At 38.5% G+C, this 27,452-nt stretch overlaps 1 protein-coding gene across 1 annotated transcript; it reads left to right on the forward strand.

Moving 5' to 3' along the window:
• On the forward strand, nt 1–24,699 carry LOC104575920 (protein FAM13A-like). The gene is made up of 6 exons (XM_088521946.1): nt 1–27; nt 2,487–2,676; nt 5,379–5,588; nt 12,630–12,810; nt 21,910–22,069; nt 24,610–24,699. The coding sequence occupies exons 1-6, from the start codon at nt 1–3 to the stop codon at nt 24,697–24,699; spliced, it is 858 nt and encodes a 285-aa protein (XP_088378072.1).
• Nucleotides 24,700–27,452: the final 2,753 nt, after the last annotated feature.

Raw genomic sequence — 27,452 nt, forward strand, 5'->3', positions numbered from 1 at the left:
ATGGGGGCCGGCGCGCTGGCCGTCCGCGTGAGTACGGGCTGCGGCGGGGCCCGCGGAGCGGAGCGTGCCTGGGGGCTGCCTTCCTACCCGCGGGGCTAGCCTGCGTGGGGCTTGGCCTTTCCTGTTGCTTCTCCTCGCCTCCGCTACCTCCCACTCTTTTTCCCTCGCCTAAGCGTTTTCTTTCTCTTTCTCGGCCTTTGCCGCTTTGGAAGTGTGTTTAGGAAGGGTGAAGTTCGGAAGGGCGGTGGGGGCTTTCCTTAGCCAGTGATGCATGGCGCCGCGGATGGGCGCTCTGGTTAATTCTGCAGCGTTTAGGGTTTTTTTACAACTCCTAGTGCTGCTGTTGGTCGCTCTTTACGGCATGGTCATGCAGAGATGGTAAAGTTACTTTTCTAAGTCTTGCTTATGAGAAGCAATTCCAACAAAACAACAATAATAACTCCTTCTCTGATAAAATCAAATCGTCCTTACATAAGATCATATCAATTGAACTCTTTGTTTTAGAACTGTCTTGACAGGATGCTGTCATTCAGATTTTGGTCAGAGGTGCACTTTAACTTCGCATCAATTTCTGTTGCTAGTTGAAGTATCCTTTCTATTTTTTGAAACAAGTTCAGCACCTTCCTGTTGCTGTGAAAAGACAGGATATGGGAAGTTTCTCCTCTTAATCATGTTAACAATTTAAATTGTAAGATGCATCTAGTGACTTTGTCTCACCATGACTCCGTTTCTTTGAATGTTAAATTGGAAATGGCCTGGAAACATTGCAAGCCTAATTTGAGGCCTTCAGTAGTCAAGTTGTCCAAGCATCAGCACTGCTCAAAGACTATTTGCTGTACTTTGAATTTAAGCGGTGCTACCTAATTTTTGTCTTAGGAAGTAGCATCTAAAGCAAAAATCATATATTATTCATTTCATCTTGAATGGGAATACTTTTTTGAAACCACATTTCAATAAGTCAAATTTGAGTTCAAACACTGGCTTGAGTTTATCATAAACATTTATAAGATGCTTGCTATAATTCTGTTTTGGTTTACCTATCATGCTGCTATTTCACAAATAATAAAACGTGTTTGCAGTACTTATAGAAATAGCATTGTTCATGAAGGTAAGATGAGTGTTGCTTAGGATGGAGGACTGTAGAACATACATGCCCTCCAAGTAGTTGTATTTAGTGGCAAAGGTGCAGTAGACTAAGTGAATTGAGTTGCCTCTTCTTTGTTCTAAATCTGAGAGAAGGATGGGCAAGCTTAATAGCAGTGCCAGGGCAGATCTTCAAGATGTTCATGAATCAGAAGAATACCATCTTGCAGATGAATTGACTTGAGGTGTCTGTTTAAAATAACAGGAAAGGCACATACCTTGCTAAAATCTGTCTACAGTCAAGTGCTCATGACCTAAGCAAGAATTGGAGGACTTCTGTGTGTTACGAGAATACTGTAACTTGCAGTAAGGTTTCTACTATGTGTTTATTGTTAAAATACTTCAGGAATTGGCTGATATTTAAGAAACCTGCAAGAGTGATTCTTGAAAAAGTACACAGTGTTAGTGGGCTCTGGTTCTCTGTGTTATGCTGGAAACCTGAGAAAACTTTCTTGAATGATACTTAATCTGTATCAGTGAAATGCTTAGGTGTATGTATGGACATCACAGTGGAGATTAACCTACTTTTCCTAACATAGCATACTATCTGTGGATTTAGATTTCTGCTTTGAGAAGTTAATCCCGTATGATGGTATTTCCTTGAGTTTTGCTGGGTGTGCTGTTATATGCTCTCTATCAGTGCAAATCAAAACTTATAAGATTGTCTGCATTTATCTATTAGCTTATGAGGTGGATGCAGTTAAGGGCTTAATGTGCTGTGGGTTTTCTTTTTTTTTCTTTATTATATAAGGTTAGAAAGGGAGTAAATAATAAAAATATTTTCATTTATGTAATTTTTTAATGTAAATCATAAAATAACTATGTTTCAGACTTAACTGGTACTGAACACAGCATCAGATTGTCTATATATGTCCATCTCACCTGGCAGTGGCCAAAATCAATCACTAGAGAATAGTATTTAAGACACGTGTCATGAGCCTTCCTCAAATCTGAGGGACGTGCTCGGTGGTGGTGGTTTGGATTTGGCTTCTATGTATAGTTCTGGTTGCTTTTGTAGTACGTGTGGGCTGAATATAGTGTATTGCAAGTCTCAGTTACTGTTTGGAGTAGTGTTACTGCTGGTCGTCTTCCCTCTTATTTCCTACATAAAGGAAATATGTGTATTTTACACTTTACACTCTTTTCCTGTTAACTACTCTTGTAGCTTTTGCTCTGCTCATTTATATTTATGTATTTCATGGAGACTTTCCTGTGGATTAAAAGGAAGTAAGATGAAAACCTTATTCCAGAGTATACAAGACAGTTTTGATGGATGTGCTCATGCTGTAACCACACCAATCTCCTGCTGTAAATATCTAATTGCACTTTTCTGCTCCTTTAAGCAAAGCAAATCAGCTGTGAGACTGAAAGAAGACATGAAAAAGATAGCTGCATTTCCGCTGACCAAACAGAGGGATGTAACTGGTCCAAAGGTGTTTGGTGTGAGTCTTCTGGAACTCCAGCAGCAGGGTCTGAGCAAGAATGGCATCCCAATAGTTGTGTGGAATATAGTCGAATACCTGACCCAGCATGGTAAGCTTGCAGTCATTTGTGCTTAGTTGTGCTGTATAAAGCCCTTCAGAGGAAGGGATCCTAACCTGCTTGTGGTACAGAGGCTGAATAAAATTAACCACATGTAGAGAATATTATTGTATTTGCTTGTTTTTTTTTTCCTGCCTTGATGCCTAAGTTAACGTTAAGATGTTTATCAAGGTCACCTATTATGTTCTGATGCAGCACACTTTCATAAATAAGCTCCTCAGGGTACGGAATCTGTATTTTCTATAAGTTTATGTCATTTTCTACTTGTAAAACACTGGACATGAATACAGTTTCTAATGGTTAGGAGATATCTGTATCTATCGAGATATTCATGTCTGCATACATGCCATCAGAGTATAGTACCATGTTAGGAAAGCATGTTCTTTCATCTTTTTGGAAAGAATCTAGTTATTATCCCATTTGGAAGGTAAGCCTCCAATTCTTAGCTCCTATTTTACATTTGTTTAATAGGTCTTAGTCCTGCTTAATGAAATGCATCTTTCTGAAAAAACAGAGTACTCTGTGTACACAAATTCACGCTATGGCAGTTGTTCAGCTATGGACAAGATTTTTGAGGAGGTAATTTCTCCTTAAGAAGCTGTATCTGTACTCCAGTATTTTTCTTCTGACTGCTCAGTAAAGATAATCCAATTGCAGAGTCTTAGATTCCCTGTCTGTGTCTTGTCAGACCATAGAAGCTGCTCATTGTAAGCGTGGCTTGAAAGTTAGCTTGGATTAAGTTACAGCACAAATTGAAAATGTGACCTTTTCCTTCATCAGTCCTCGTGTGAACATTTTGTGCCACAGCAAGAACATCTTTGATTTACTTAATTCGGAGTGGTCTGCTAGAACACTAAAAGACGAAGGATGGGGAAAAAATATTCATCGCTGGGGTTTAATCTAAACCTCTGAAATGGGCAAGCACTGCTAATTGCAAGCTGATATAAAGATATAACCCACTCCTTTTTTCAAGAGTGCAAGCAACATCTCAAAGATACTGTTTTACCAGAGTTCTTGAAACAGGTGTTCTGTGTTTGCCTAGGATTTCTTTGGCACTTAATGGTGCATTTAACTGGAAAAAATGTTTCTAACAGAGGCCCAAATATGCTGTCAACTCTTTATTAAAAAAAAAAAAAAAGTGTCTTACAACTCCTCTTCCACAAAGATGCATTAATAGATCCTGAAGTTTTAAAGTTTTAAGCCAAATCATGTCAGAGCCTCCTTCCTTTCTTATGAGGGCTTGACTGTTTGAAAAATATGAGCTGACTATTGGTCAGCCACATCCTTGAATTAAGTTTCTGTGAAGCTGCCAACTTCTGTAATTCACTGTTGAAGTCAAGTTTTTCTGTACTGAATTTAGGAGAAGCAATGGAATATTACTAGTATGTTTTAGCCACTCTTATTTCCATAAATGGCTATTGGTGGAACGTCAAGGAAGTTTTAACTATATGGAGAATGTTCTTTGCCTGGCTTGTGCTGCCTGAATGAAAATCATTACTGAGATGCAGTGTTTTCTATCACCCTGCAGATGGCAGTACAGCATGTCACATATGAATGATTTTGTTGTGAGAGGGCAAGAACTCAAGCAAAGATCTGTAAGCATTATCTTTCAAGTTTGTCCTTTTTTTCTCTTATTGTATCAGTCTGTCTAGTTCAGTAAGAGATACTATTTTCCCTACAAATTCTGCTGCTTCAGTATTGATCTTTTTAAAACTGGAAGTGCTGTGCAGACTGCTGTTTAGTGACATCCAATCTGACCTATTGAAAAAGGTATATTGTGTACCTCAACACTCTTAATACTATGATTCTAAAGAATTAGAAACTCTATAGACACAGTATTAAAAAGGCAGAATTTTTCTTATAAAAGTCTCTTTAGAAGGTTTTGATTTACTGACTTCAGCTTCATGTAGTTGTTTTACTGACGTTTATGAATTTCATCACATGCCTGGAAGTGAGATTTAATACAGTGTGATTCATCTGGCTTCCGTCTATGGAAATCTCCCTCTAAGTGCATCTCTTTCAGTGGATGTGGGGTGTCTGGCCTGAAGTGATTGGTATCTTTGCTTTTTCATTGTGAAATAGTGTGGGCTTAATGCTGTCCAAAAAATGCATTTTCTCATTGAGAATTTCTGCAGCTGTTAGTTACGCAAATAGTCAAGTTGCACATGACAGAGTTTCTGCTGCAGGCAGTGTGTATTCACTTGTTTCTGCTTCATGAAGGTCATAGGTAAGATACTGTTACCCTAAGAAGTGGAGCAGCAAGTATTCACATGGGTGAATAATGTTACTCCTTGGCAGAGTCCCAGTGAAGTTAATGAGACTACTTAAAAAGATGAAAATATGCAGCTATTTTGTGGAATCTATATCCTTTAATGTTGAAGTGTACCGGTGCGAAATACTGATTTCTGCATGATGCTTGGTATTTTGTAGGTTACAGCCATGCCACAATCCAATTTTATGGATTCTTACAGAATATCTTAATAACTGTTAATTATTAAAATCCAGTTGCATGATCAGTGGGATGCCTGAGGAAAAATAGGTGTTTTGTGTTACTCTTTAACTGTGTTGTATTAATAATGTCCTCTGTTTTATTAATAATACCCTAAAGTATATAACTCGTGCTAGAGTATCTATTTCATCTTATCAGTGGGATGTGTTAGGCCAGAGCAATCTCATGTTAAGTATAATTACAGGTATGAGCCAGGAAGGCCTATTCAGGGTAAATGGCAGCATGAAAATGGTGGAGCAATTGCGCCTGCAGTATGAGCGTGGAGAAGAGGTGGAACTTGTTAAAGATGGGGATGTATACTCAGCAGCCAGTCTACTGAAATTATTTTTGAGAGAGTTGCCAGATGGGATTATCACATCTGCCTTACATCCCAGGTTCATTCAGCTTTACCAGGGTGAGTAAGTAGTAAAGATCTCTATATGTACTTCTTATTTTCTATACTTTGATTGTATGCAAAGGGAGCATAACAATGAAAAACAGTACTTTGTGTCACGGTTTATTTGTTCTCAGTTTCCTTGAACGTTACTCTCATGTGCTCCCAGAATGCTCACAGATGTGCAATTCTGATACTCTTTGTACAAATCACAATGACATTGAGATGGAAAATAATTTTTTGTGTTAGCTAAAATCTGGACTGTGTAGACCTTTCTAATCCAGTTTTCTGTGGGATACAAGCTTAAATGATCTGTTGTTTTCTTTCTGCAATCTTTGTAGACTATAACTGCATGCTCTTTAGAACACTCATTTGCTTCTGTTTTTATAGGACAGATTCTGCCAATTCTGTTTTAGCAGACTTAGAAAAGATCCACTGTTCTTAAAAATAAAATAAAATAAAATTATAATTTAGATATAATTTAGATTGAATGCACTTTGGGCCCAAAGTGTATGTTGCCTAAATGTCCATTTAATATCAAATGATTGCTTATCAAAATGAGACATTTTCAAAAATTTTCCTTTTATTCACAGTGTTAGCACACCACTTGCTCCCATCCCCTCAAGTGATGGCTCTCCCCAAGAAACAACACTTCTGGTTTAGAAAGTTGAGCAACTGAAACTTGCACAACTGTCTCAAATGATTTGTTGATCTAAGGCAGCTATGCTAGACAGTCCATATTGTTATGCAGAATGGATGATGATGGGCCGTATTCTTCAAGCCTGATGTTTGATGGCTGTGCTTGTCTCTCGTGGTGGGAGGCTGAAGCCTTTTCTTGTTGACCTTTTAAAAAGAGGCAGAGTGAATAAATGTTGCTATGTATGTGCTCATCACAGTAAAACTGGCAAGTGTGGTGCAAGTAGAGGAAGCATGTGCAGTGACACACAACCCCAGTGGAACACGAGCCAAGTTCTTAGGCTTTTGCCCCTTTGTGTTCTGGCATTTTTCTTGCTTGCAGAGATGAAATTCAGCTGTGACACTGAGGAGGGAGAGCATCTCAAGTGCCTCCTTTTTCTTTTTTTGGGCCTGTACATTCCCTGAAGGTGCGCTGGGAAAGCAGTCTTGGGTGCAGACAGTGTAGCTGTAACAAAGCCTTGTATGGGTCATGTAAAAATCCCTTCCTCTTTTTTATTGTTTCCTAGTAATGGATGTGCTTTCTCTCTCTCCTTTTTTTTTTTTTTTTTCTCTCTCTCATCAGATCTGACATGGCTTTCTCATGGCTCAGATTATCCTGGCTGGTAGATAGACTTATGTTTATGGTTAAATGATCAACCAGCTATGCAGGATTAGAGCAATTATCTATTCACTTATCAAAGTATGCACAAGGCTATCTATTGCAAAATGGTACCCAGCAGCAAATGTGCCTGCGTGTTTTTTTTTTTTTTTGTAAGCTATAAAGAAAGTAGGTCAAGCTGTTCCTGAGCCAATGTGTTCTTAAAAAAAAAAAAAAAAAATAGCCTTGACTCTAGAGTCACTTAACTGCATGTCTACAGTGAGGGCTGTTACAAGTTCTGCTATAACCACTGTGTTCCCTTTTGTTGAACCTTTGCATGATGTTTTTGTTCTTGTATTGTAATTTTGTTGGAAAGTTTTCAGGGATTGGTACCAAACAAAAGCTTAGTTTGAAAATAATGCAAATATAGTTCCGTGAGATGTGTGGGCGTCTTCTTTGTTTGTTTTCCTTAATACAAAAATGTTAGCAAGTGGTTGTTCTAGTTAAAAATAGCTGGATAGGAGAGAGAGAGAGAGAGAGAGAGAGCAGCAGCAACAAAAAACAACGACAAAAAATGCCTGTAGATGTAATCTTCCGTAAGTCAGGGTATCATTTTTATTAACAACCCCATAAATAACTCATTAAAAAGAGACTGATCCGTTTGTATTCCATTTAGTCCATTCAGCTGGCTTGGTGTGCTATCTGAATTGTGTTGCCGTTTGTTTATATAAACATTTAGCAAATTCCCAGATCAAATAGCCCCAGAAGACATCATATAGCATATCCTGGAAGTGTTTTGGCATGTCTTGATGTCTTCTCTGTGTTCTCAGAGAAATGTAGTGACAGTGGAGTTGAGGGGGAACCTTTCTTGGTAGATGATATTGATCAGAGAGATGTATAGTGAACTCAAGCAAGGGATATGCTGATAGTGGTTTCCCTGTCACTGTTATCTGCAAAGCATCTGACAGACATAAACACTGGTCCATACAGGCAGTTCTTGGGAGTGGAAGTGTCCTTGGAAGTCTGTCCTGGATCAGAGACTTTACATGGTTAGGTACAGCTCCCTGCTTCAGTCACATGGACCCTGCTCACAGACCTGGACGATGGAAAGATGGTTCTCTGAGAAACCTCAATTGGAAGTGATTATCAGCTTGGATGAAGAACTTGAAGTGTTTGTTTTATTCCTTCTGGCTTTGTATTCCTTATCTTTTGTATCATGGTCACTGCCTCTTAAGACTTTTGCTAATGGTAGGAATGAGCTCTGTAGGCAGCTCTTACCCTTTCACAGGTCACTTGGTTTTAGCAAGATAAGTTGTTATTGTACTTTTCCCCTTTAGCATACAGAAACCTTTTTCCTTATTTCTTCCCCTGCCACAACCATCTCCATTTCCTCCATTTTTCTTCCAGCAGAGATACAGCAAAATGCAGGCCCTTGTCTTTATTTAGGGTTCACTCTTAAATAAATTGAATCATGATGAATGCAAGAGGCTTTGATTCCTGCAACGGTCCTCTGGGTGCAGTGCTCACTATTATATACATTATATATATGTTATATACAACCTGGTACCTCTCTGCTGAAGACGAATTTCTTAGGGCACTTTGATAGCTACAGACAGATGCATAATCTTCTGTCTTTCAAGGTAGTATGCAAGGCAGCTGAAAGCTATGTGGCCATGATGACACTGAAGACACTGCCTGACAGTAGAGATAATGAGCTAAGGCATCATGCTAAAACCATTCCACTGCTTCCAGCCTGGAGTTGTTTGGGGTCAGACCATTTGAGACATGAGCAAAGCAAATATGTATGCCTGCAGATAGGCATATGTACCTTCAGAGATGTTCAGGCAGCATGCTGTGTTAGGTGGAAAGAGTAGTGTGAAGAAGAATGGAACTTGGGAATTTTGTGTTAGTGTTTGGAACATACCAAAGAAACTTAATATATATGCAAATCGGCTGTGCCATTGGAACATGTGTTCCTCATGCAATCTTGAGTGGATACTGGAATTAAATGAGACTAAAAACACCCTTGCAAATGTGTCTGAAGATCTGCCTCCTACTATGCTGAGGCTCCTGTTTCTAGTTAGTGAAGATTTGCTTTCTCCTTTGGCTATGAAAGTGCCTACCCTTTTTGATTGTCTCCTTGACTTTTCCTATCCTTACCTTAGCTCTGAGCTGCTGTGCTGCTTTTGTTGACTTCCTTGCCTGTTGTCAATCACTCAGTGTTCTGCCATTCTCCAGCTGGTGAGTGTAGACGTGACTTCAGGCTGCCTGTTTTCTTTGAGTGAATTTCCTCCTTCCTCAAGCCCAGAACACAGTGTCCCATATTCTCCTTCAGGCCCTTTCTTTGCTCATCTAGCAGGCTTCTCTTGCTGATTTTTTTCTAGGGTGCCGTTTGTCTAATGTTACTGTTCTCAGGCTTCCAAAATAAAAAAGTGAATGCTTTAAGTTTGCCTGAGAGCAGCTTTCACTTTCCTTTATTTTCCTGTTACTCCTTTCTCCTTCTTTCTATCTTATTGGGCAAGAGTTTCCAAAGAGCTCAATGTACTGAATGAAATATTGTGTGTTGTTAGCTAAGTGTGTTTTTCATTTGGAAAGCTGGCTTAAATATAAGTTCCCAAATTGGAGTAGAATGCCTTTGAAAATCTGTCACTCTGGTGTTTCCATTACCTTGACAAGCTCATTTGTCTCATCTTAAAATGAGACAGAGACTGAAGTATGTGCTTAGCCTCATACCGCCCTATTTTACCTTACTGAATAAGTAAGTATCCTGACTACAGTGGTACAGCTTCGATCATGCAAAATATGGCTTATACATAACCTTAGGGCTTTAATAGACTCAATGCTTGTCTTCACATTTCATGAAGGCTGTATTTGGTTTGACTATTTTCTTGCTGTTCGGCTGGAGAAGGGGGAGAGAAGGCAACCACGTTTTCTAGTTACCCTTTCAGTTGGGTAAAGAACTTCAGGCCTGAGTAAACAGTAAAGTTTTTTTGCTTCATGCTATTCAGTGACTCTGGGCCCTTCAATTAGGTAATTTCTGAATATCTTATATTCTCATACCTGACTATTCTTAAAAGTATTAGAAATAAAGGCATAACACACCTTATTCTGTTAAAATTAGCAGTAAGGCACAAAGATTTGGCTTTACCCAGTGGTAAGTGTCTTTGCTATTGATCCGTACCACATGATCCACCATGATTAATGAACAGGGGCATCCAGTTCCATAACTATAACCGATGACATAAGGCCAATAGTTTTGTTTGTAGTCAGAGTGCATGCCTGGGTTCAGAATGTCTTAGCACCTTGCTAATTTTGAAGTGTTGGGAAATCATTCAGTAAATGGAAAAGTACTCGACAACCTCAAGCCTCAGTGGGAGGCTCAGAGAAGCCAATACTTCTCTAGGGCATTTCCTAATTAGGTGATGGGATGGTGGTGATAGAAAGATGTCCTTTTCTGAGTAAAGTCTGTGCCTTTCCTGATCGTAACTGCAAGCAGTTAATAGTAAAAGACAGTATGTGCTAGTTTCATTATCTAAAGAGAAGCATGTTAGGAAGTGCATTTTAATGTTCTAACTCTGTGAAAATCAGTCATGTTTTTGACCTTAAGTTTATGAAAAAGTAGTTAGTGATCAAGTCAAAGACTGTCCTATCCACTTTGATCTATTCAGATATAAATCCTGTTAAATTCCTTATTGTAATTTAATGCAGCCTTCTGGAAGAGTCCTGAAATTTTGCTGCATAAAATAATAAATCAGATTTCTTGCTGTTAGCAAGCTGATTCATAGCAGTGCAGATGACTTTTGTCTGTGTAACTCCTTAAAAATAAAAAGGACAGATAGGATACTTCCTTAATGATAGCAAGTATTTCTTTCTCATTTGTTTAATGAATATTTGGTGTTTCCTGGCTATAAAAGAAAAGGATACAATTAATTAACTGGTTAATTAATTAATTTAAATGCCTGGCTGGCATTTAAATTTTGGCTAGCTGTCATGAAAGGAATTGTATTAGCCCTGTGGTACTAAAGATAGATTCAAATGAATTCTTCAGCTGAAATTCCAGAAGTTAAATTATATGAAGTGATGAGTACATACATGTGAAACTCATTTGCTTCTCAAACTATATACTGGATAAGTCTTTTTTTATTAGCCACAAAAATGTCTGTGTGCAAAACAAAAGTCATTGCAACTTAACAACTGATTTTTCAGAAGTAACTTTTGGTTATTTGTTCCCAGGCTGCTAATTTATCCAGTTAACCATGTGTGGAGAAATCTTGCTGTCAAGAACTGAACGTCCAAAAAGCAGACAGAGGAATCTTAAAACTTTACTCGAATAAAGGGAGAGTCCACCGGGCATATCCCTGTGGTGTCTCTCAAGTTGCTGGAGGATGCAGCCCCCCTTTTATCCTAATTTCCCGACCGAGGGACGCCCTCTCCTTTTCCCAATTGGCCAAGGTACTCAGAAGTTACAGCCTTCCCAGCAGGCCTGCACTGAACTCCCTGCTTCCCTCCATCTGTTCTCACCTGAGCTCACCAACTCCTTTGTCCCCCTTATTTCCCTTATTTGTAAAGGCCCCCACCTCTTGGCAGATGTTCTTTTGTCCCACTCACTCATGCTTCAGTTTCCCCTCTGCCTTTGTCCTGCTCTTCAGCCAGACTGTGGGGGAATCCCCTCATGGTGAATACACAAACTTGAGCATTCCGCTCAACCACTTAATAGCAGCCCTACCACTAGAATACTGGGAATTCAAACCCTGAAAGCTTTTCTGAGAAATGAAAAGAGTACATGAAGACTACCTTAAACATATCTAGCACTATATTCACAGCTTTTTGTCAAGCACAAGTTTTGGGGAAATGCTGAATGTCGTTTTATTAAGAATGTTTGTGCCTGATGAACAGAGCATTTCCTCAGTGTTTTTTGTTGTTGGTTTGCATTTGCTTGCCTATTTTCTGATTTAAAAAAAATAGATTTAATTTATTATAACACTAATATTCTGATGATTCCAAATATTTTGGGTGTTTTTTTAGAGGAGGGAAGCAAACTTCAATTTTTTTGAGTTCCAAAAGCAGAACAAAACTAAGTAGAGAAACTGATCCATGCTTGAACCTTAGAAGATTTTGTAAATATATCAGTGTTATTTGCCTAGCTTTAGGCCTAATTTTGTCTCCTTGTGGTATGTAATGCTACTCTGAATAGCCCTTTTGACTGTGCTTCTACAGAAGATGTAGTATGGAGTCAGGGATGGAGTTGTCACTATGAGGAAAGCTCTTCATAAAATAGATCCTCAGGAGGTATTGCAGTGCTCTGTTGCAGCAGCATCTTTATTTCAGGTGCTTCTGTGTGTTACTGTCCTTATTCTTTTTGGAGATTTTCATGGGAGGGGAAGCTCAAAAGCAGAGTATGAGACAGGACTTGGGAAGCAGGAAAAAACATCTGGAGTAAGCTAGGAAGTAGGAGACCTGGTAGACTTTGAGTTACAACAAAGGTAGCAATGTACTGGAGAGGGCTGAATGTGCTCTCATCCTATTAGCTGTGACCACTGCTGCCTCTGCTCAGGAAAAGCAGTTGCAACATAAGGGTGAGCATGAAGTTGTGACCAGCATGGCCATGGTGAGGCTTGAGAGAAAAGTACAGGTTCCTTGAGGGGGAACTTAAGGGGCTTGGACCATTCTTTGTCTTCAAATAGATCTAGACTAGATTTTAGATGCTATTTGTTCTCCTGTATATAAATTGTTAGCAGGGTAGAAAAACATATATATATGTGTGTTTCTCTTCTTGTTTTTTTTTTTAGACACTAGGAATGACATGCAGAAGGAAAGTAATTTGAAAGAACTCCTTAAAGAATTGCCTGATGCTAATTATTGCCTGCTGAAGTATCTCTGCCAGTTCCTGACAAAAGTTGCTGAGCATCACGTAGAGAACAAGATGAATCTTTGCAACCTTGCCACTGTTTTTGGACCAAACTGCTTTCAGTAAGTTGACAGGATTTTCACTTTTCCTCTCATGTTGGCTGAGCATATTGTGGAGCAGATGGCCAGTAAGGTAGCTCAGAATAATAATTTTAGAATAATAAAGCAAAGGCTATGACAGCTTTCTTGGAGTATCTTTTAAGGCTAGATATTTGGCCTGACTGAGAGGTAAGTTGCTCTCCCCTCTCCTCTTGTAATACTGCTTTCTGTAATACTGTTTTTATTGCTGTATTGCTGAGCAGGAGAGTACGATGAAAGAGGGTGAGTGTGAGGGCAAGGCGATATGAACTTATACAACTTCCTTGACTATCAAATAATATGGAGGCTTCTCTACAGAAGGCTTTGAGAAAGAGTTTTAATGGGTTTAAGTGCTCCGTCCTGGCAGCAGCCAGGTATTGCAAGCTTCCAGAGATGATGCTGCATAGAGGTAGCCTCAAATGATCCAAGGTTTGTTCTCAAGGTGCCAAGGATTCTGGGCTGCTGTGTTTTTTAAGTCATTCTACCGTACTTAAAAACTGAGCTGAAGGTTTTGGAGTTCGGTTAGTGTTATGGGACTTGCTACCAAATCCTCTAGTTTTATTGTCTTTTCCTGTGTCCCAGTTCTTGATTTCTTGCTGTTGGGTGTTATAGCAGTAGTGAGGAGAGTTGGTTCCAGATGCAAGAATGTTTTCGTGCAAGAATGTTCTTTTTCAGTCAGCTGTGCGAGACAAGGTGCCATTAGCATACAGCTCCCTATATTGCTTGTAATTAACCCACCGACAAGCTTTCAAGATCAAGACAATAATACAGAAGACATGTAGGGGAGTGTAGTTCAGCCATCAATCTTGGAGATACCAGCACCAAGAGAACCTGGTTCCCTGTAGCAAATGTCCAATTGGTGTTGGTCCTTGTAAAATTTCTTTCTGGAGTAATAGCGATTGCTGTGTTTCTTAATGAGGCTATCTTCCTAGGCTTCCTCTATGATCAATAAAAAGAAATATGCTACTTCAAAGAGAGAAAATGGAGGCAGAAGTTAGCTTCCTTGCAGTGTGCTGAAGCTGTTCTACATACCTAACTTAGATACTGCTTCATCCCTTTCTTGAAGGGACATATCTTTTTCTACTATTAATATCTGTGTAATTACTGCATGCAGTGAAAGGAGATCAAGTCCATCCCCTGATATTGAAGGATTGCTTTCTACAAAGTACTTTTAGCAAAATTTTAGATAGAGCAGGAGAAAACAGTCTTAACTATCACTAAAGCTGTTTTAGAAGTGAATAAATGAAATGGTTCCAGGCAAACTTCCAGACACCTAGTATTTTGATGTTGTTCATTTCATTCTGTTTCTCTACTTTCTTGTCTTCCAGCCTTCAGACATTTATTACCTTTATTGTTCTCTTGTCCACTACTTCCCCTACTTCCTTATTCGCGCTTTGTCAAATCATACTGGTCTTCCTCTAATGAAAGAGGTTATCATGCTCCCTGTTTTTATAATGAATAGAAAAGGGGACACTTGTCAAGAAGTGTAATCTGAGTTGAAAAAGAGCAAAATATTATTATTTGACATGTAGTGCAGTTTCCTTCCAACTTTAATTTGTTGAGATTTATTGTGATGGAAGCCAAAAGTCAAGTATACACAAATAGAGCCCTTGAGAAACAAAAAGCATGGTGTTATTGAACATAAATAACATTGGGCTTTTCTATCATTGGGCTAATGCATGTGGAGGATTAACGCTTGCCCCGTGGTTATTCCTGGAGAAAGTGGTTGTCCACTCATTTGAATTACAGCTTCTGTGCATCTGTAGCCTAAGTCATGGCCTGCTTTGCCTCTGTTCAGCTCTCGCAGCTAGTGTTCAAGAGGAAGCGAAGGACTTGTGAAACTCCAGCCTCCCTGAGTTACACAAACAGAAATGCTAGCTTACAGAATGGTATTTTCCTGGCTTCTTAAGCTTTAAAAACTTTGTTCTGTTATTGTGTGGGGAAAAAAACCACCAGGGACAAAATCATGTGATTCTGCAGATCTGCGCCTAAGATCAAGCTGCTTCAGAAAAGAAAAATTAAAATTATGAAATTGGTGGTATCCAACTGGATACTGAACGTACGACTATCAGGTGGTGGTTTTACATGATGGGTACCAATTTCTTCTTCCCATTTCACCATTACTTGTTGAGACTTGCTGGGTGACATATATTTCATATGTCCTGTTAACTGACATGCTTGTAATTTTCCTGTAGTGGCTAGGATAGAGGTCATTGATTGCTAAGGTCGTTATGAATAACATTAATTTTTAGTCAGAATATGTTTGTGAATAAATAATGTAGCAACTTGATTGTTTTATGAGATAGTGAATAAAATCAACTCCCAAATTGGCTATGACTGCTTAGAAAGTAACCTTAATATAAAAGTTTATTGAGAATTTATCCTTCATTTTTAAGCAAATGTATAAAACAGTACTTCAGGCCCGTCATTTTGTTAGCATGACACTTGATTCTATTTATGCATTAAAAGCTGGCAAAACACTGCCACAACAATGTAACATACTCCCAGGGCACCCTCTTCCTGTTGCTAGCGAATTAAGCACTGTATGCACTGTGACAAATTGTTTTGCGGTTAGATCACCTGTGGTAGTGGTGCAAAATAAAACCTTTAAAAAGGTCTATCTAGGCAAAATAAGGCTACCTTGCTTAGCAAACACAGCATTTTTTTTTTCTAAATAGGGAGACTGCTAATGGCAGCACACTGCCTCCCTGCTAGAGTCAATAGCAATTTGTTACCCTGCGCAAGTGATTCAATATTCTGCTTCATTTGTGTCCTGAACTAGTTGAAAGTGCTGGAAAAATTGAGAGAGGCTGCCAGGGCCTCATGCAAAATGTTTTGAAGCTGGCAGGTGTCCTAGGAGTACAGCCCATTGGAACTTCTGACAATGGAGTTTGTTTGGGATGCTGGGATTAAGGCTCCTTCCTCGGCAGCAGTTGCCTTAGGTGCAATGGAATCATTTGTGATCGTGGCCTTAGTCTCTGTTCTCATGGAAAACTCAGGTTTGCTGACACTGCTGATGCATCTTCTTTTAAAAACTCACGTGTTAGTCTCCTAAAGACTACTTAATCCAATTTTACCTCACGTAATTACAGTGTCTTGACTGGGATCAGTACAGTAGCAGCTGCAAAAGTATTCTCGGTAAAAGGAGTATTGCAGTATTGCATTAGCTTTGTGCAGAAGTCGTTGTTTTGAAGGGACTTGGTTATGAGGTATTCTTCAATATTCACTTTCAATTTGTTTTATTATTTAAGGCATCTAGACTCCAACACTGCTCACACCCCTTTTTTTAAACCTCTAGAATGTCAAAATTATGGCTAGAAGGCCTCCTCTTGAGCCTGCACAAATGCGAGTATCTGCAGAAACAGTGTTTGCTTCTGCATAAATAATGCAATTGTCTTCTGTTCTTAAAAGTTCCTAGAAATGTGTGCTGGTTTTCTGGCTGAATTTTAGAGTAATATATGGTGGTATTTCTTGTTACTGCAGAATGTTTGCTTACTCCCCCCTCCCCACCCAGGTCAAAGAACTTTATGCTAGTTGTTGAAAGAACTTCCATGGCTAGTGAGACATATTAATTCTAAAGTACATGTGCTTTTTATTTTACTCTTTTGTATGACTGCTAAGAAATCTTCCAGTAGTTAATATAGTATAATTGTTTTTGACACAAGTGTAGACTTTTTTTTTTATCCCCACCTGAAATTTGGTTCATATGTTCTCTGCCAAGCAAAATATATTTGGGAAGTTTGATGAAAACCACGTGCTTCACAGAGCTAGTATTTTCAAAGCTGTCTATTAATCTTCAAAAAAAGATCCCTACATAGTTTTAGGCTTCAGAATATCTATTATGGGTATTATGGAAAGTAACTAAACTGAAGGAATTTAGAATATCATGTAATTTAGTTTAAAAAAGACTAAATAGTTCTTGTAGTTTCCAAAGTCTATGTAGTTTTATAGAGTTTTTTTCTTTCTTAACGGAAATGATTTTGAGCATTGATAAACTGCTTTTTACATAGTAAAGTACTTCAGAAATAATGCTGACTTTCTGTGATGGAATTATACGTATTGGTGCTTTGTGCAGTTTAAGCAGCTGCAGTTTGCCAATTATTATCTCCTTATGGAAGGATTTGATCAGGCCTCAGATATAGGCTCTGCTGGTTATGTAAAGCCTTTTCAATGGGCTTCTCAATGAGGCAAATTCTACTTCATGAACAAACTAGCCTGGACCTGTTACTAGGAATAGAACTGGAGGTGTGATAGAAGCTTGTAGTTTTTCCTGCCACCTCTTAAAAAAGATTTGCACAAAAATGTACAGAAGCAAAGGTGTCATTTGCATAATGGGATTATAGAGGGGTTTTGTGCTAGTTGTTAGGTTTAGTCTGAGGTTGGGTTTGTGTTTAGGCTATTGACATGAGTATGTACAACAATGTTTCATCACTTGGATTTTGCTCATAAAATGTCATATACCTAATAAATCAGTTTGTACAGAATCTGGTCAGGTCTTAGAAATCCATGAATAAGATGGCTAAGTGCCTGTTTTAGGAGAGTTAGATGCAAATATGTCTGTGTGATAACCACATAAAACAAGTTATTTGGGGGCTATACCAGATGTAGCCCTGACTTGATAATCCTTCCTGTTTGCACTGCCAACAACATACATGCGCTCTACATTTTGAACTTGCTTACCTTCATAGAATCATAGAATGCTTAGGGTTGGAAGGGACCTCTAGAGATCATCTAGTCCAACCCCCCTGCACATGCTGGGTCACCTAGAGCACGTGGCACAGGACTGCGTCCAAGCGGGTTTGGAAGATCTCCAGAGAAGGAGACTCCACAACCTCTCTGGGCAGCCTGTTACAGGGCTCTGTCACCCTCACTGTTAAAAACTTTTTCCTTAAGTTCCTGTGGAACTTTTGGTGCTTCAGGTTATTCTCATTGCTCTTGGTTTAGAAAACACAGCGGGGGGTAGATTTCAGCAAGGAGGGAGAAAAGTTAAATGGGCTGTTGAGTAGCTGTAGGCATTTCAGCATTTCAAGACTTCTGTTGACTATGTGTTGCTGAATTTGTAAAAATTAAACCTCATCTAAATGCCTGTATGAATGTCTTATCTTGGTTTCTAGCAACCTTGGAATGTGCACGGGTTAGGCATATGGAGATGAAGTGAAAGCCAAGAGCCTAAACTAGACGTCTTCAGTGAGCAATATCAGCCTTCGAAGCATTATGTGAATGGATTTTGTTTTTAGGCAATTGCCCCAATGTTGCGTCAGTCGCAGTGTACTCAAAACTGTTCTAATATTCCTTATTGCAAATCAGAACATAACATTTCATATGAGATTTGTATAGATTTAGGTATTTCATTTGCTAGCAGAATAGGAGGGTTTGATATGAACAAGAAGGCAGTATTGTACAGCCTATAATATACTTTTTTAAATGTCTAGCATAATATAGGAAGGCCAAATTGTTCTTACCCCAAGCCATATGAAATATTCATGAGTGGTGTGGTATTTACTTTGAAAGTATATGGGTGGCTAGATAATGTAAAAATATCTGTTTTCTTCTCCTGTTCATTTTCTGTTACTCAGTTAGCTTTGTCATCTGTAATCTATTGGATGGCCTGTATGCAAAATAAACAGACAATCGCTGGGGATGGTATGGCCTCTTTATAAACAGAAAACAAATTGCAATGTGACAGTGGTAATCTGCTAATCCTAATCCCCCCTAAAGTTGAAGTTGTGTTTCCCTTTTTTTGTGATCTGCATCATGTTAGGTGGGGTGATAATCACTTTCATCCAGCAGGTGAAATCCAAGTTGTCATTGTTTCTGTTTTGTTAGTCTTTTCCTAGATATATGGGTATTTTCTTTGGTATTTTCTTATTTGAAAAACCTACTTTAAAATAAATTACTGCTCTGGGCTGCAACTTTTCTTTCTTCAGATCCTGATTCAGGAATGGCATTAAAACATATGCTCAAAATTTAACTGGAGGAGTGGTTTAAAAAAATCAATATTTGTGCATTTTTGTTTACTTGTGGTCTTGGTAAAGCTCATGTTAAAATTCCTGCTCTACTAAGATGTCTCTATTCTATATGCGCAGAGTTTGTAGGTGGATTTGAGACAGAGGCAAGTCTAGAAAACACATCCATGATTTCTTCAGCATTCTTTCTTCCGTGTCCTGGAACAGAGGTAAAGGAGCCCATCAACTCTGGAGGCAGTGGACCCCTTAAAAAGTCCTGTCAGTCATTCACTTTCAATCTTGCACCATCCCCTTTGCCCCCTACCCCATTCAACAAAAATTTTTAGATAAGAGCTTCAAGAACCCTGAACAGACCTAATCACATAGCCATAATCACAATGGGAGGAGCCTACTTTGTGTGGGAGGTAGGCAACAGATTGCTCTTTGCCTCCATGTTTACCCGAATGCAATTTCCTTTTGGAAAATAGAGCTCTTGCGGAAACAAAAACTTTTGAAGAAACATGAAGCCTTTATCTAACAAAGCCTTTATATAAATAAAGACTTTGCAGTAGCATCTCTCTTGCTGTTCTGCACTACCTCCCCCTCTACAGAAGGTGGAATGGCTGAGTTGACATAACTCCTAAATTATGGGTACAGAAAGTAATCTGGCTGAGATATTAAATATAAGTTGCCTCCTTTCAGAAGCTGGGACACTTCTGAAAAATCTCAGTAGTAATTTGTTGTTGCATTTGGTCCAAATGCATGAGAAGGCAGTTTGTAAATCATATAGAGCCTGTAACTCACTTGTCCAAGCTGCAATAACTACCTGTTGTAACTAATCTACCATGCTTTTAGCTGCTTCTTGGCCTTCAGTATTTTGCTGCAGTGTCAACACAAATGAAAGTATGCCTATTCTCAGCAGCACCAGTTTGTTGTCTAAGTTGAAATAAATCACCTTCATCAGCCGTTACCTTTCTAGACTGAAGTATAGGGCTGAGTTGTGTGAGATGAGGTCATGTCTGTTACCACCGCAGTAAGATCTGTCTAGACAGACAGAGCAGACAGCTAGAAGTTGTAATCTCTTAAACTAACGCAGATCTGCTTTCAAAACCTTCTATCCTACATCCTGAAGCGTTCATGGACACAAGAGCTGGAAAGAAAAATTGATTATAGGGTTCCCTGACCTTTGAGTTCCCTCATTTTGTGACAGATTCTCCCAAAAGACTGGTCAACTTACTTTGCAATTCTTCTCCCCAAAAAGCAGCAATTGGAGAAGACAGAGCCCACAGTGCTTTTCATGTTCAAGTGACAGTGCTGTCATTCCACACAGCTGCTTCTGCAAAACCCCTTGAGGAAAGAGTAATATGCCTAGAATGGAATAGGACATCTCTGGAAATTCAGCATGAGAAGGAACATTTCACAGGGACAAGGGCATTTCTCACCTGTGTTGGAGAGCTGTAAACAGCTGCTGCCTGGGGCATCGGTTCAGCTCCCTATGGACAGATGACCACAGCAAGAATCCTCTGGTCCTACAGAGCCTTCGAGTGATGCTATATCAGGCTGGACAGTGTCACATTTAGATGTCTCCAGAATTCACTCAGATGAGTGCAATAAAACATTAACCAAAACACTTTTAGAGTAGCCAGTTATTTGTAAATTTTGCTTTGTTATTTATATTAAATAGTAGTTTATTTTCAAGTAACATCTGTGTAAAATGGCTCAGATAGCACTGAGAGGTTGGTTGTTTGTTTTTAATTATGTTTTTTTTCTCTTGTAGAATTTTAACCAAAAATACTTGCACTTTTTTCTTATTTTTTTGGTTTTTGTCTCCTTGCTGCTTCTTTTTAAGTCTTTCCTACATTTTCTGTATTTCCTGATCTGCTGTCTCTACTATTCTTTGTAAGGTCTTTAGAGGAGTCAAATACATGCGACCACTTTATGGATGATTTAAAGAATGAGTCTGCTGGAAATACTGTATTAGGCAGGAAAAGCATTTTAAACGCTGAAAAAGATTGTCTAGGAAGCCTACTTTTGCATTTAAAACAGGACTTATGTCAATGCTGGGCATCAAATCTAACTAATATATGCAGAAAAGCCTGCATTCCAGAAAATTCTCCTTAGATTATTAAATTAATCAAGGTTCCTAGTGGAAGGGGTATTATACATAAACAGAACTTACACAGGTGTGTGTGTGTGTGTGTGTGTATATTTGTATTCAGTATAACCAGGTGGCAGTGTCGTATGAAACATAAGGAATGTAATGGAGCACAGACTGGAATACAATACTTACAAATCAGTTCTTTGCCTCTTTGTGTGCATTCAAGCTCTGTGACAAGCATTCCTGACTGCAGAGGGGTCCCGTTCAGGAGGGCAAGAAGTTGCATCTTTCTACCTTTTTCTAAAGCCAAGTAGCTGGGCTATCTTCCCAGGAAGTAGAAGCTGAAAAACATCTCTGTCTTTTCATATGAATCTTTCAGGGTGTTCAGGAGAAAGCATCCTCCCTCACTGTGTTTTGAAATACTCTGTAAATTATAAGGTTTCTTTAAAGTGAAGACTCAACTCGCACAATAGATGAAGAAACATGGTGTACAGCCTGGGGTCACCGTAAGATGTAGCTGTCTTGCTTAACATTCCCTAATACTGTCCTGTTCAGCACTTGGCTTTCTTATGGTTTTTTTTTTGTGTGTTTTGTTTTGTTTTTTGATTCATTCTTCTCGCATGTCTTTGAGGTCATCATGAATCATTTTTTGAGGTACCCAACTTTTCCCATTGACTGGAGAGTTTAATTGCCTCATGCTATTTGCACTGCAGTCGTGAACCCAGCTTTCAGATGTGTGGCTTAAATATATGGTGGAGTTGGTTCTGTGTCACTTGGTAGTTGTCTCACTTGGATTTCTGCCTTGATTCTGCAGAGTAGATAATTCAACTAGCAGATGAATATCAAATATCAGTAGGAAAAACTGCAGTCCAACTGCTATAGTTGTAACCAACAGAGATGTCCTTTTTTTTCCAGACAGAATTTTTCCTGTGTCTTCTAGCCAGCTTGTATTTGCAACCGAAATGTTAGAGGGACTTTGTACGGGAACATTTGTCTGTTGAGTACTTATAACACTGTGCTACATGTTCCATCCAATTTCAGTGTGCCTTCCGGTTTTGAAGGGATAAAGGAACAAGAAATCTGCAACAAGATAATGACTAAAATGCTAGAAAACTACAGTACGTTGTTTGAATTGGAGGGTTTTAAAAAGGATGAAGAAAAGCCTGCATGTGAAGAGCTAGCAAGAATTATTTTGGTCAAAGTGAGTATCTCTAATATTTCGTTTTCTTACAACAAATCAATAAGGTAGGCTCATTACAGACTTCAACTCAGAAATGTTTAGATGAGTGGAGGCAGGACTTGCCATAATAATGTTCTTTAGTATTGGTCGGTGTGTGGTTTTACAGATCAGTTCTGCTCATAGGCTGATTTTTGTCCCTACTCTGGAAGTTGTTTCTGTTCAACAGCTTCATTTTTTATTGGTTAAGATATTCCCTGTTATTGATACAAGAAGTATATCTGCTAAAAAATAAACATATTGAAATGAAGAGGGATGATTTTAGGAGACATCCAAGCTTTCTGACATAGTGACCATTTATTCTCTGCAGATGAGTGATGATAGACTGTCATACTTAAAGACAGTATGAAGTCTTTAGCCTTTGCCATTCTGATGCCTGCTTGTCTCATACACCTTTCTGAGTCTAAAAGCCACATTCTGTTTCTGTTTTGTTCCCAGTTCTGTAAAGCCTCCTCTTGCTCATTGCTCAAGCATATCATAGGATTATAGCTAGAAATGGTGGGAAGTTTTTTTCTTGATAGAACTCCTGTAGAAAAAAAAAAGTATGGTTTTCACAAAATGGAAGCTTTCTCTTAAAATGGTTCCCATTTTATTGGGGAACTGAACTTTCAGATCCCTGGAAGGATCTGAATCCTTGTCTGGAAGGTCTTCAGTCGCTTCTCACTGCACCTGGTGAGATGAGATAGACAAGATCTTCTGGGCAGATAGCCAGCAGGTGGAAGCATAACATGTGCTTTTTCTTTCTTGCTGGACAGTGCCAGTGCTGAAATATTTATCTTTCTGAGCTGCCATGCATTTATCGCATTATAAATATCTATGTGTTATAAGACAATGTTATTTATGTTCTATTTCAAAGTAGAATTCCTGTCTTGTTACAGTATGAATTTGATTGATTTTTGTGGCAATAAACTGACTGATAACTTGTGTATTTAAAGATTAATCAGGCTGAGTTGAGGAATTGCCAATTTTGTGATCTGAGTATATTAGTTTAAGAAATCCACAGTAGTAAGAATAAGAATGCTTTTCAACTGTGGTCTTTCTTATCCAAAGATCTTAGAAGCACTGTTCAAAATGCAGCTGCATATAGTCCTGTATTGTACAATCAGCCACTGCTGTGTGCTTTTAACTGTAGTAAAATGTGGTCTTTAAAAAACAGTGATTAATGAGTTTTTTTCAATGGTCAAAGATAGGCAGCAACAAGTGTTTTTACTTGGGAGTGTCCAGGGAAATCAGGAGGGGAAAGGTTTATGAGTCAGCCTTGGAATTACCCGTTCCACTGATTTCAGATAAAATATGTCAGCCTCTGTAGCATGATGATTTGTAGGTCACTATTGTCTTAGAAAGTATTACGTATTGCCTGAGACCATTTTAGCATGGTGTTAATGATTGATTTTCAGTATTGGATTAATTCTTTCCTCACAGAAGTCAGTGGGAATGGATCCCTTTTGAAAATCCATTCTAAAGGTCTCAACTGGAGTTTCTATTTCATCCATTATTCCCTCATTTGGATAAGTCATGCTAGTTCCCTCCTGTCATGTCCAGAGAGCATCAGAGCATAGGAGCAGGTTCAAATAAGAAGATGGGTGGAAAGGTCAGGGACAGATAAGGAGCACCTGTGGAAGTCTGTTTCTGCTTTTAGTATTTCCTCAGCTTGTATTTACCTCACAGTTGTCCACCAGTGAGCAGATGGACATGTTTATAATAAGGGTATATAGTGATTCAGACAGAATGACATGTTAGGATGTGAGCTGACAGGAAATGAGCAATATGAGATTTGTAGGGGAAAGTTTAGAAGCCTCCAAAACCCTTCACCTATAGTAGACTGTTGAATCTCAAGTGGGGAGGACTGTTATGCTTAGGCTGTGATTCAGAAAGGCAAGAGAAAGATCATATGAGCCTCAAACAATTCCTTGTATAATTTTGAAAATGTTTTGTAATACTCCTAGCTCATCTGCTTTTGGCAACTCCATATATGTAGAATACTTCTGCTCTTGAAAGTAAGAGCAGTAATACACCCATAAGTAGAATATAAAACTGTCACTTGTGGTGCTACTAAATACTATCCTGAATATTTACAGAGATATGTAAAGCTAAACTGTGTAAACTAAAAAATGTTTTTGGTGATATTTCTTTAGCTGGAGTTTCACTACAGCAATTTTCATTTTAGCACATTATGAGAATAAAACAGCTAAACTTTAGCACATTTAAAATGAATAGAGATCTATAACAAACTTTACTTTTTATGTTACTCTCCATATTTCTAGTATATGGTTCCTCACTTGAACACAGCTGGCCGGTTTTGTAGTTGAGATGGTTAGGAAATTTACTTCTATTATTTGGCAATTTTTTTCATAAAGAAATGTCCAGTAGTAATCGTTCCCGAGTACCATGAATATAGAGAAAATAAAGTCCTTATGTGTCCCCACCTGTATTTGCACATTTTTTATTCATTGTCTTTTTTTTGTTTTTGTTTTGTTTTGTTTTTTGGGGTCACCATGGTTTAGGAACCCACTTGGGAGAAGTCCCTGTCAGTCAATACGACAACATCTATAGAAAGGGAATCATCAAAGTCAGCACCAAGGAATAAGGTATAGTAAAATGAGCACGTAAGCCTCTGCTCAGTTGCCAGTTGCTTCTTATGCTGTACCCATGGGGAAAATAGGAGTTTGGTAGGAGGATGAAAACTTTTCTACTAACACATCTCTCGGTTCCTCCTCCTCAGATTTTTCCAATGTTTGTTCTGTTTCATTAGTTAGTCACTAAATTAGTTGGGTTATACAAAATAATAGGCATCATTCCCAATAAATTGCAAGGCTCCTCACTGAATGAGCTGCTCATCCCATTATAACTGACCAGTGAAATGCTCGTTGGCTTCAGTAGAAGTACTATGCATTTTTGAAAAGCCCTCCCTTAAATACTGTTAAGGTCAGAGTATGTCTAATAGACATTGGATTGGTACATCTTGGTGCAGCTGTAATAGCCATTTCTTTGAAGGTGCCCTGAGATTTGCTTCTAATCAGCAGGACTGAGGGCAGCTGAAGAGCAGCAGAGTTTACTCTGCAAGGTACACAAGGAGACAGACATGCTGTATGTGTCTGACTATGGAGGTTCCTGAAAATCTGATCTATCCTGTAAATTCCACCGCTGTTTGACCTTGATTGCCAGCAGTGGTCATCTCAGTTTCCGTATTAAGACGGAGTTCTGTTCTCTGTGTGCTAGAAATCTTAACAGTGGTAACTAAAACAATATAGTGACACTTAAGACTGTAATTTATTGCAGCGTCATATACTCCTTTTAAAAGAGACACTGCTGAATTCTGTGCATGAAAAAGATTGTTCCATGTGAGTATTTTGATTTTCAGATCAGAAATGCAACTTAGCTTTTCCAAGGCTGTTTTAAAGCTGTTGTAACATGAGATGCAGATCCAGAGAGGCAGAATTTCTCCCATAGTTAGGTCATGTTTTTCTTTTAGATCATGCTTTTTCTAATTATGGATAACTTACAGTAAATAGATAAATCAGATACCTGTTTTCAAAATTGCCAGGGGGGATAAAATGTTCCTTTAGTACTGATTTTTGGTTTGTTGTCAGTGGGCACAAATACATATTATGTAAACCCAGCAAAATAACAATGTTGCTGTGTCACTTTTTCAAGGTTTGTTTTTTTTTTTTTCTTTCCCCCTTCGGTCTAAAACTCTCCTTCAGGCTCCTTATTGGTACTTCAACCATGAGAAGCTGAATTGTGCTCATTAACTGATTATAAGGTACATTAGCCCTGCCAGCTAATATATACCTATAAATTCTGGGGATGGGCCTGGAAGATGAATTTCTCAGCTCTGTGAATTCGTTATCAATGTCAGGGGAAGTTACATTCCACAAGAGTAGGTGTTTCCACTACAGAAAGATGCCTATTAATTGGACTTTATAGGTCCTAGAGGTTAAAAAAAAAAAAAAAAAAAAAAAAAAAAAAAACCAACCAACCAAAAAAACAACTACCAGTTACCTAAAAGATAGTCTTTATAACCTGGAATGATTTCTGCTAACAGTATTACCTCTTAAACTTTATCAGTATTCAGTAAATGGTCCCCTTGGACTGCTAGAAACATGTTATGTTTTTTCTCCTAGAAAATACCCTAATATTACATAGCCATAGTTGCCAACCTTCGGACTTATCACAGGGTCATTACTATGTTTGTATTTTCCTTTTTGATATTGCAGTTCCTTTTAAAAAAATGGTTTTTCACATATCTGTTGCTTTTGTATCACAGTTCATGACTTCTGTGTGTGCTTTGTGGCAATCTCTATAATAATTGAAGTACGTTAAGGTTGTACTGATGTGTGAAGCAAAGTAACCTTTAGCAGTTTATGCAAAGAGGTCTAGTCTCAAGTAAGAGGTCACATACATAAATAGCCTTGGGACAACAAAAAGAAATAAGAGGAGGACTGAATAGGTTATTAACTTAATAGCTGAAAAGCGGTGATGCGTCTTTGGCAAACTGTAAGATTTTGCTTTTTATTGCTGCTGTCTGCAAGGGCTTTGCTGAATTCTGATTGCCGGAAGTATAAATGATAGCAAGGTGAGAGAGTGGATAGATATCAATTTGGCTTTATTCTTCTGTATATATGTCAATCGCAATGGAGGTGAAAATCTCGTATATAAATACTTGATGTTTCATCCTCCATTATTTGTGTTGTTTAGATAAAAGAATATTTAACAGTTTTACTAGCATTCCACTTCTAACAAGGAAGTTTTCATTATTTTCTAAGTACAATATACTCAGGGTGATTAATTAAGGAAAGGGTAGTTAATGCCTGTTAAAAAGAGATTTTAAAATTCGGTGTCCCTATTAAATCATTGTCTGTGTTCTTCCTGAAGACATCTGTTCCACTGAACAATGACACCTGAATAAAAAATGAGTTATTCTATCAGGTTAACATTCATGAAGTTTGCAGTGGCCACATGAATTGGAGAATATCTTTACAATTTTCAAGCTGTTGGCTACATGGTTTTAGTCTTAAGTGTAGTGTTTTTGTCATTTTGCATGGCTTATGGAGTCTTAATCAATCATGAGCAATTTTCCAAAATCGCAGAGAGAAAGAGATTCCTTGTTTTCTTAGGCTGTGAATAGGAAGAAGAGCAGCTCTGTGGCACTTTTGCTTGTGGCAGCCTTGGTAACACTGCCGACTGTCTTGTTTGAGCTGCCATGCTCTGATGGAACCCTGTGCAGGAGGCAGCCCTGAGATGAATAATAGTCCCTCATCTAGCAGTAAGCAGAGAACCGGAAACTCTGAAGTACATTGTATTTTTCTGGCCATGTACAAAACTGTTGGGCACTTTTTTTACAGCT

Source organism: Tinamus guttatus, unplaced genomic scaffold (assembly GCF_059628265.1).
Source record: "Tinamus guttatus ecotype Peru unplaced genomic scaffold, ASM5962826v1 Tinamus_guttatus_pri_ptg000140l, whole genome shotgun sequence".
In the NCBI taxonomy this organism is placed as follows: Eukaryota; Metazoa; Chordata; class Aves; order Tinamiformes; family Tinamidae; genus Tinamus; species Tinamus guttatus.

Excerpts from the sequence above, each read along its gene's own strand:
- LOC104575920 (XM_088521946.1), top strand. The coding sequence starts at position 1 with ATGGGGGCCGGCGCGCTGGCCGTCCGC. Across the intron at positions 28-2,486 it reads CCGGCGCGCTGGCCGTCCGC|CAAAGCAAATCAGCTGTGAG; the intron begins GTGAGTACGGGC and ends TGCTCCTTTAAG. Across the intron at positions 5,589-12,629 it reads GTTCATTCAGCTTTACCAGG|ACACTAGGAATGACATGCAG; the intron begins GTGAGTAAGTAG and ends TTTTTTTTTTAG.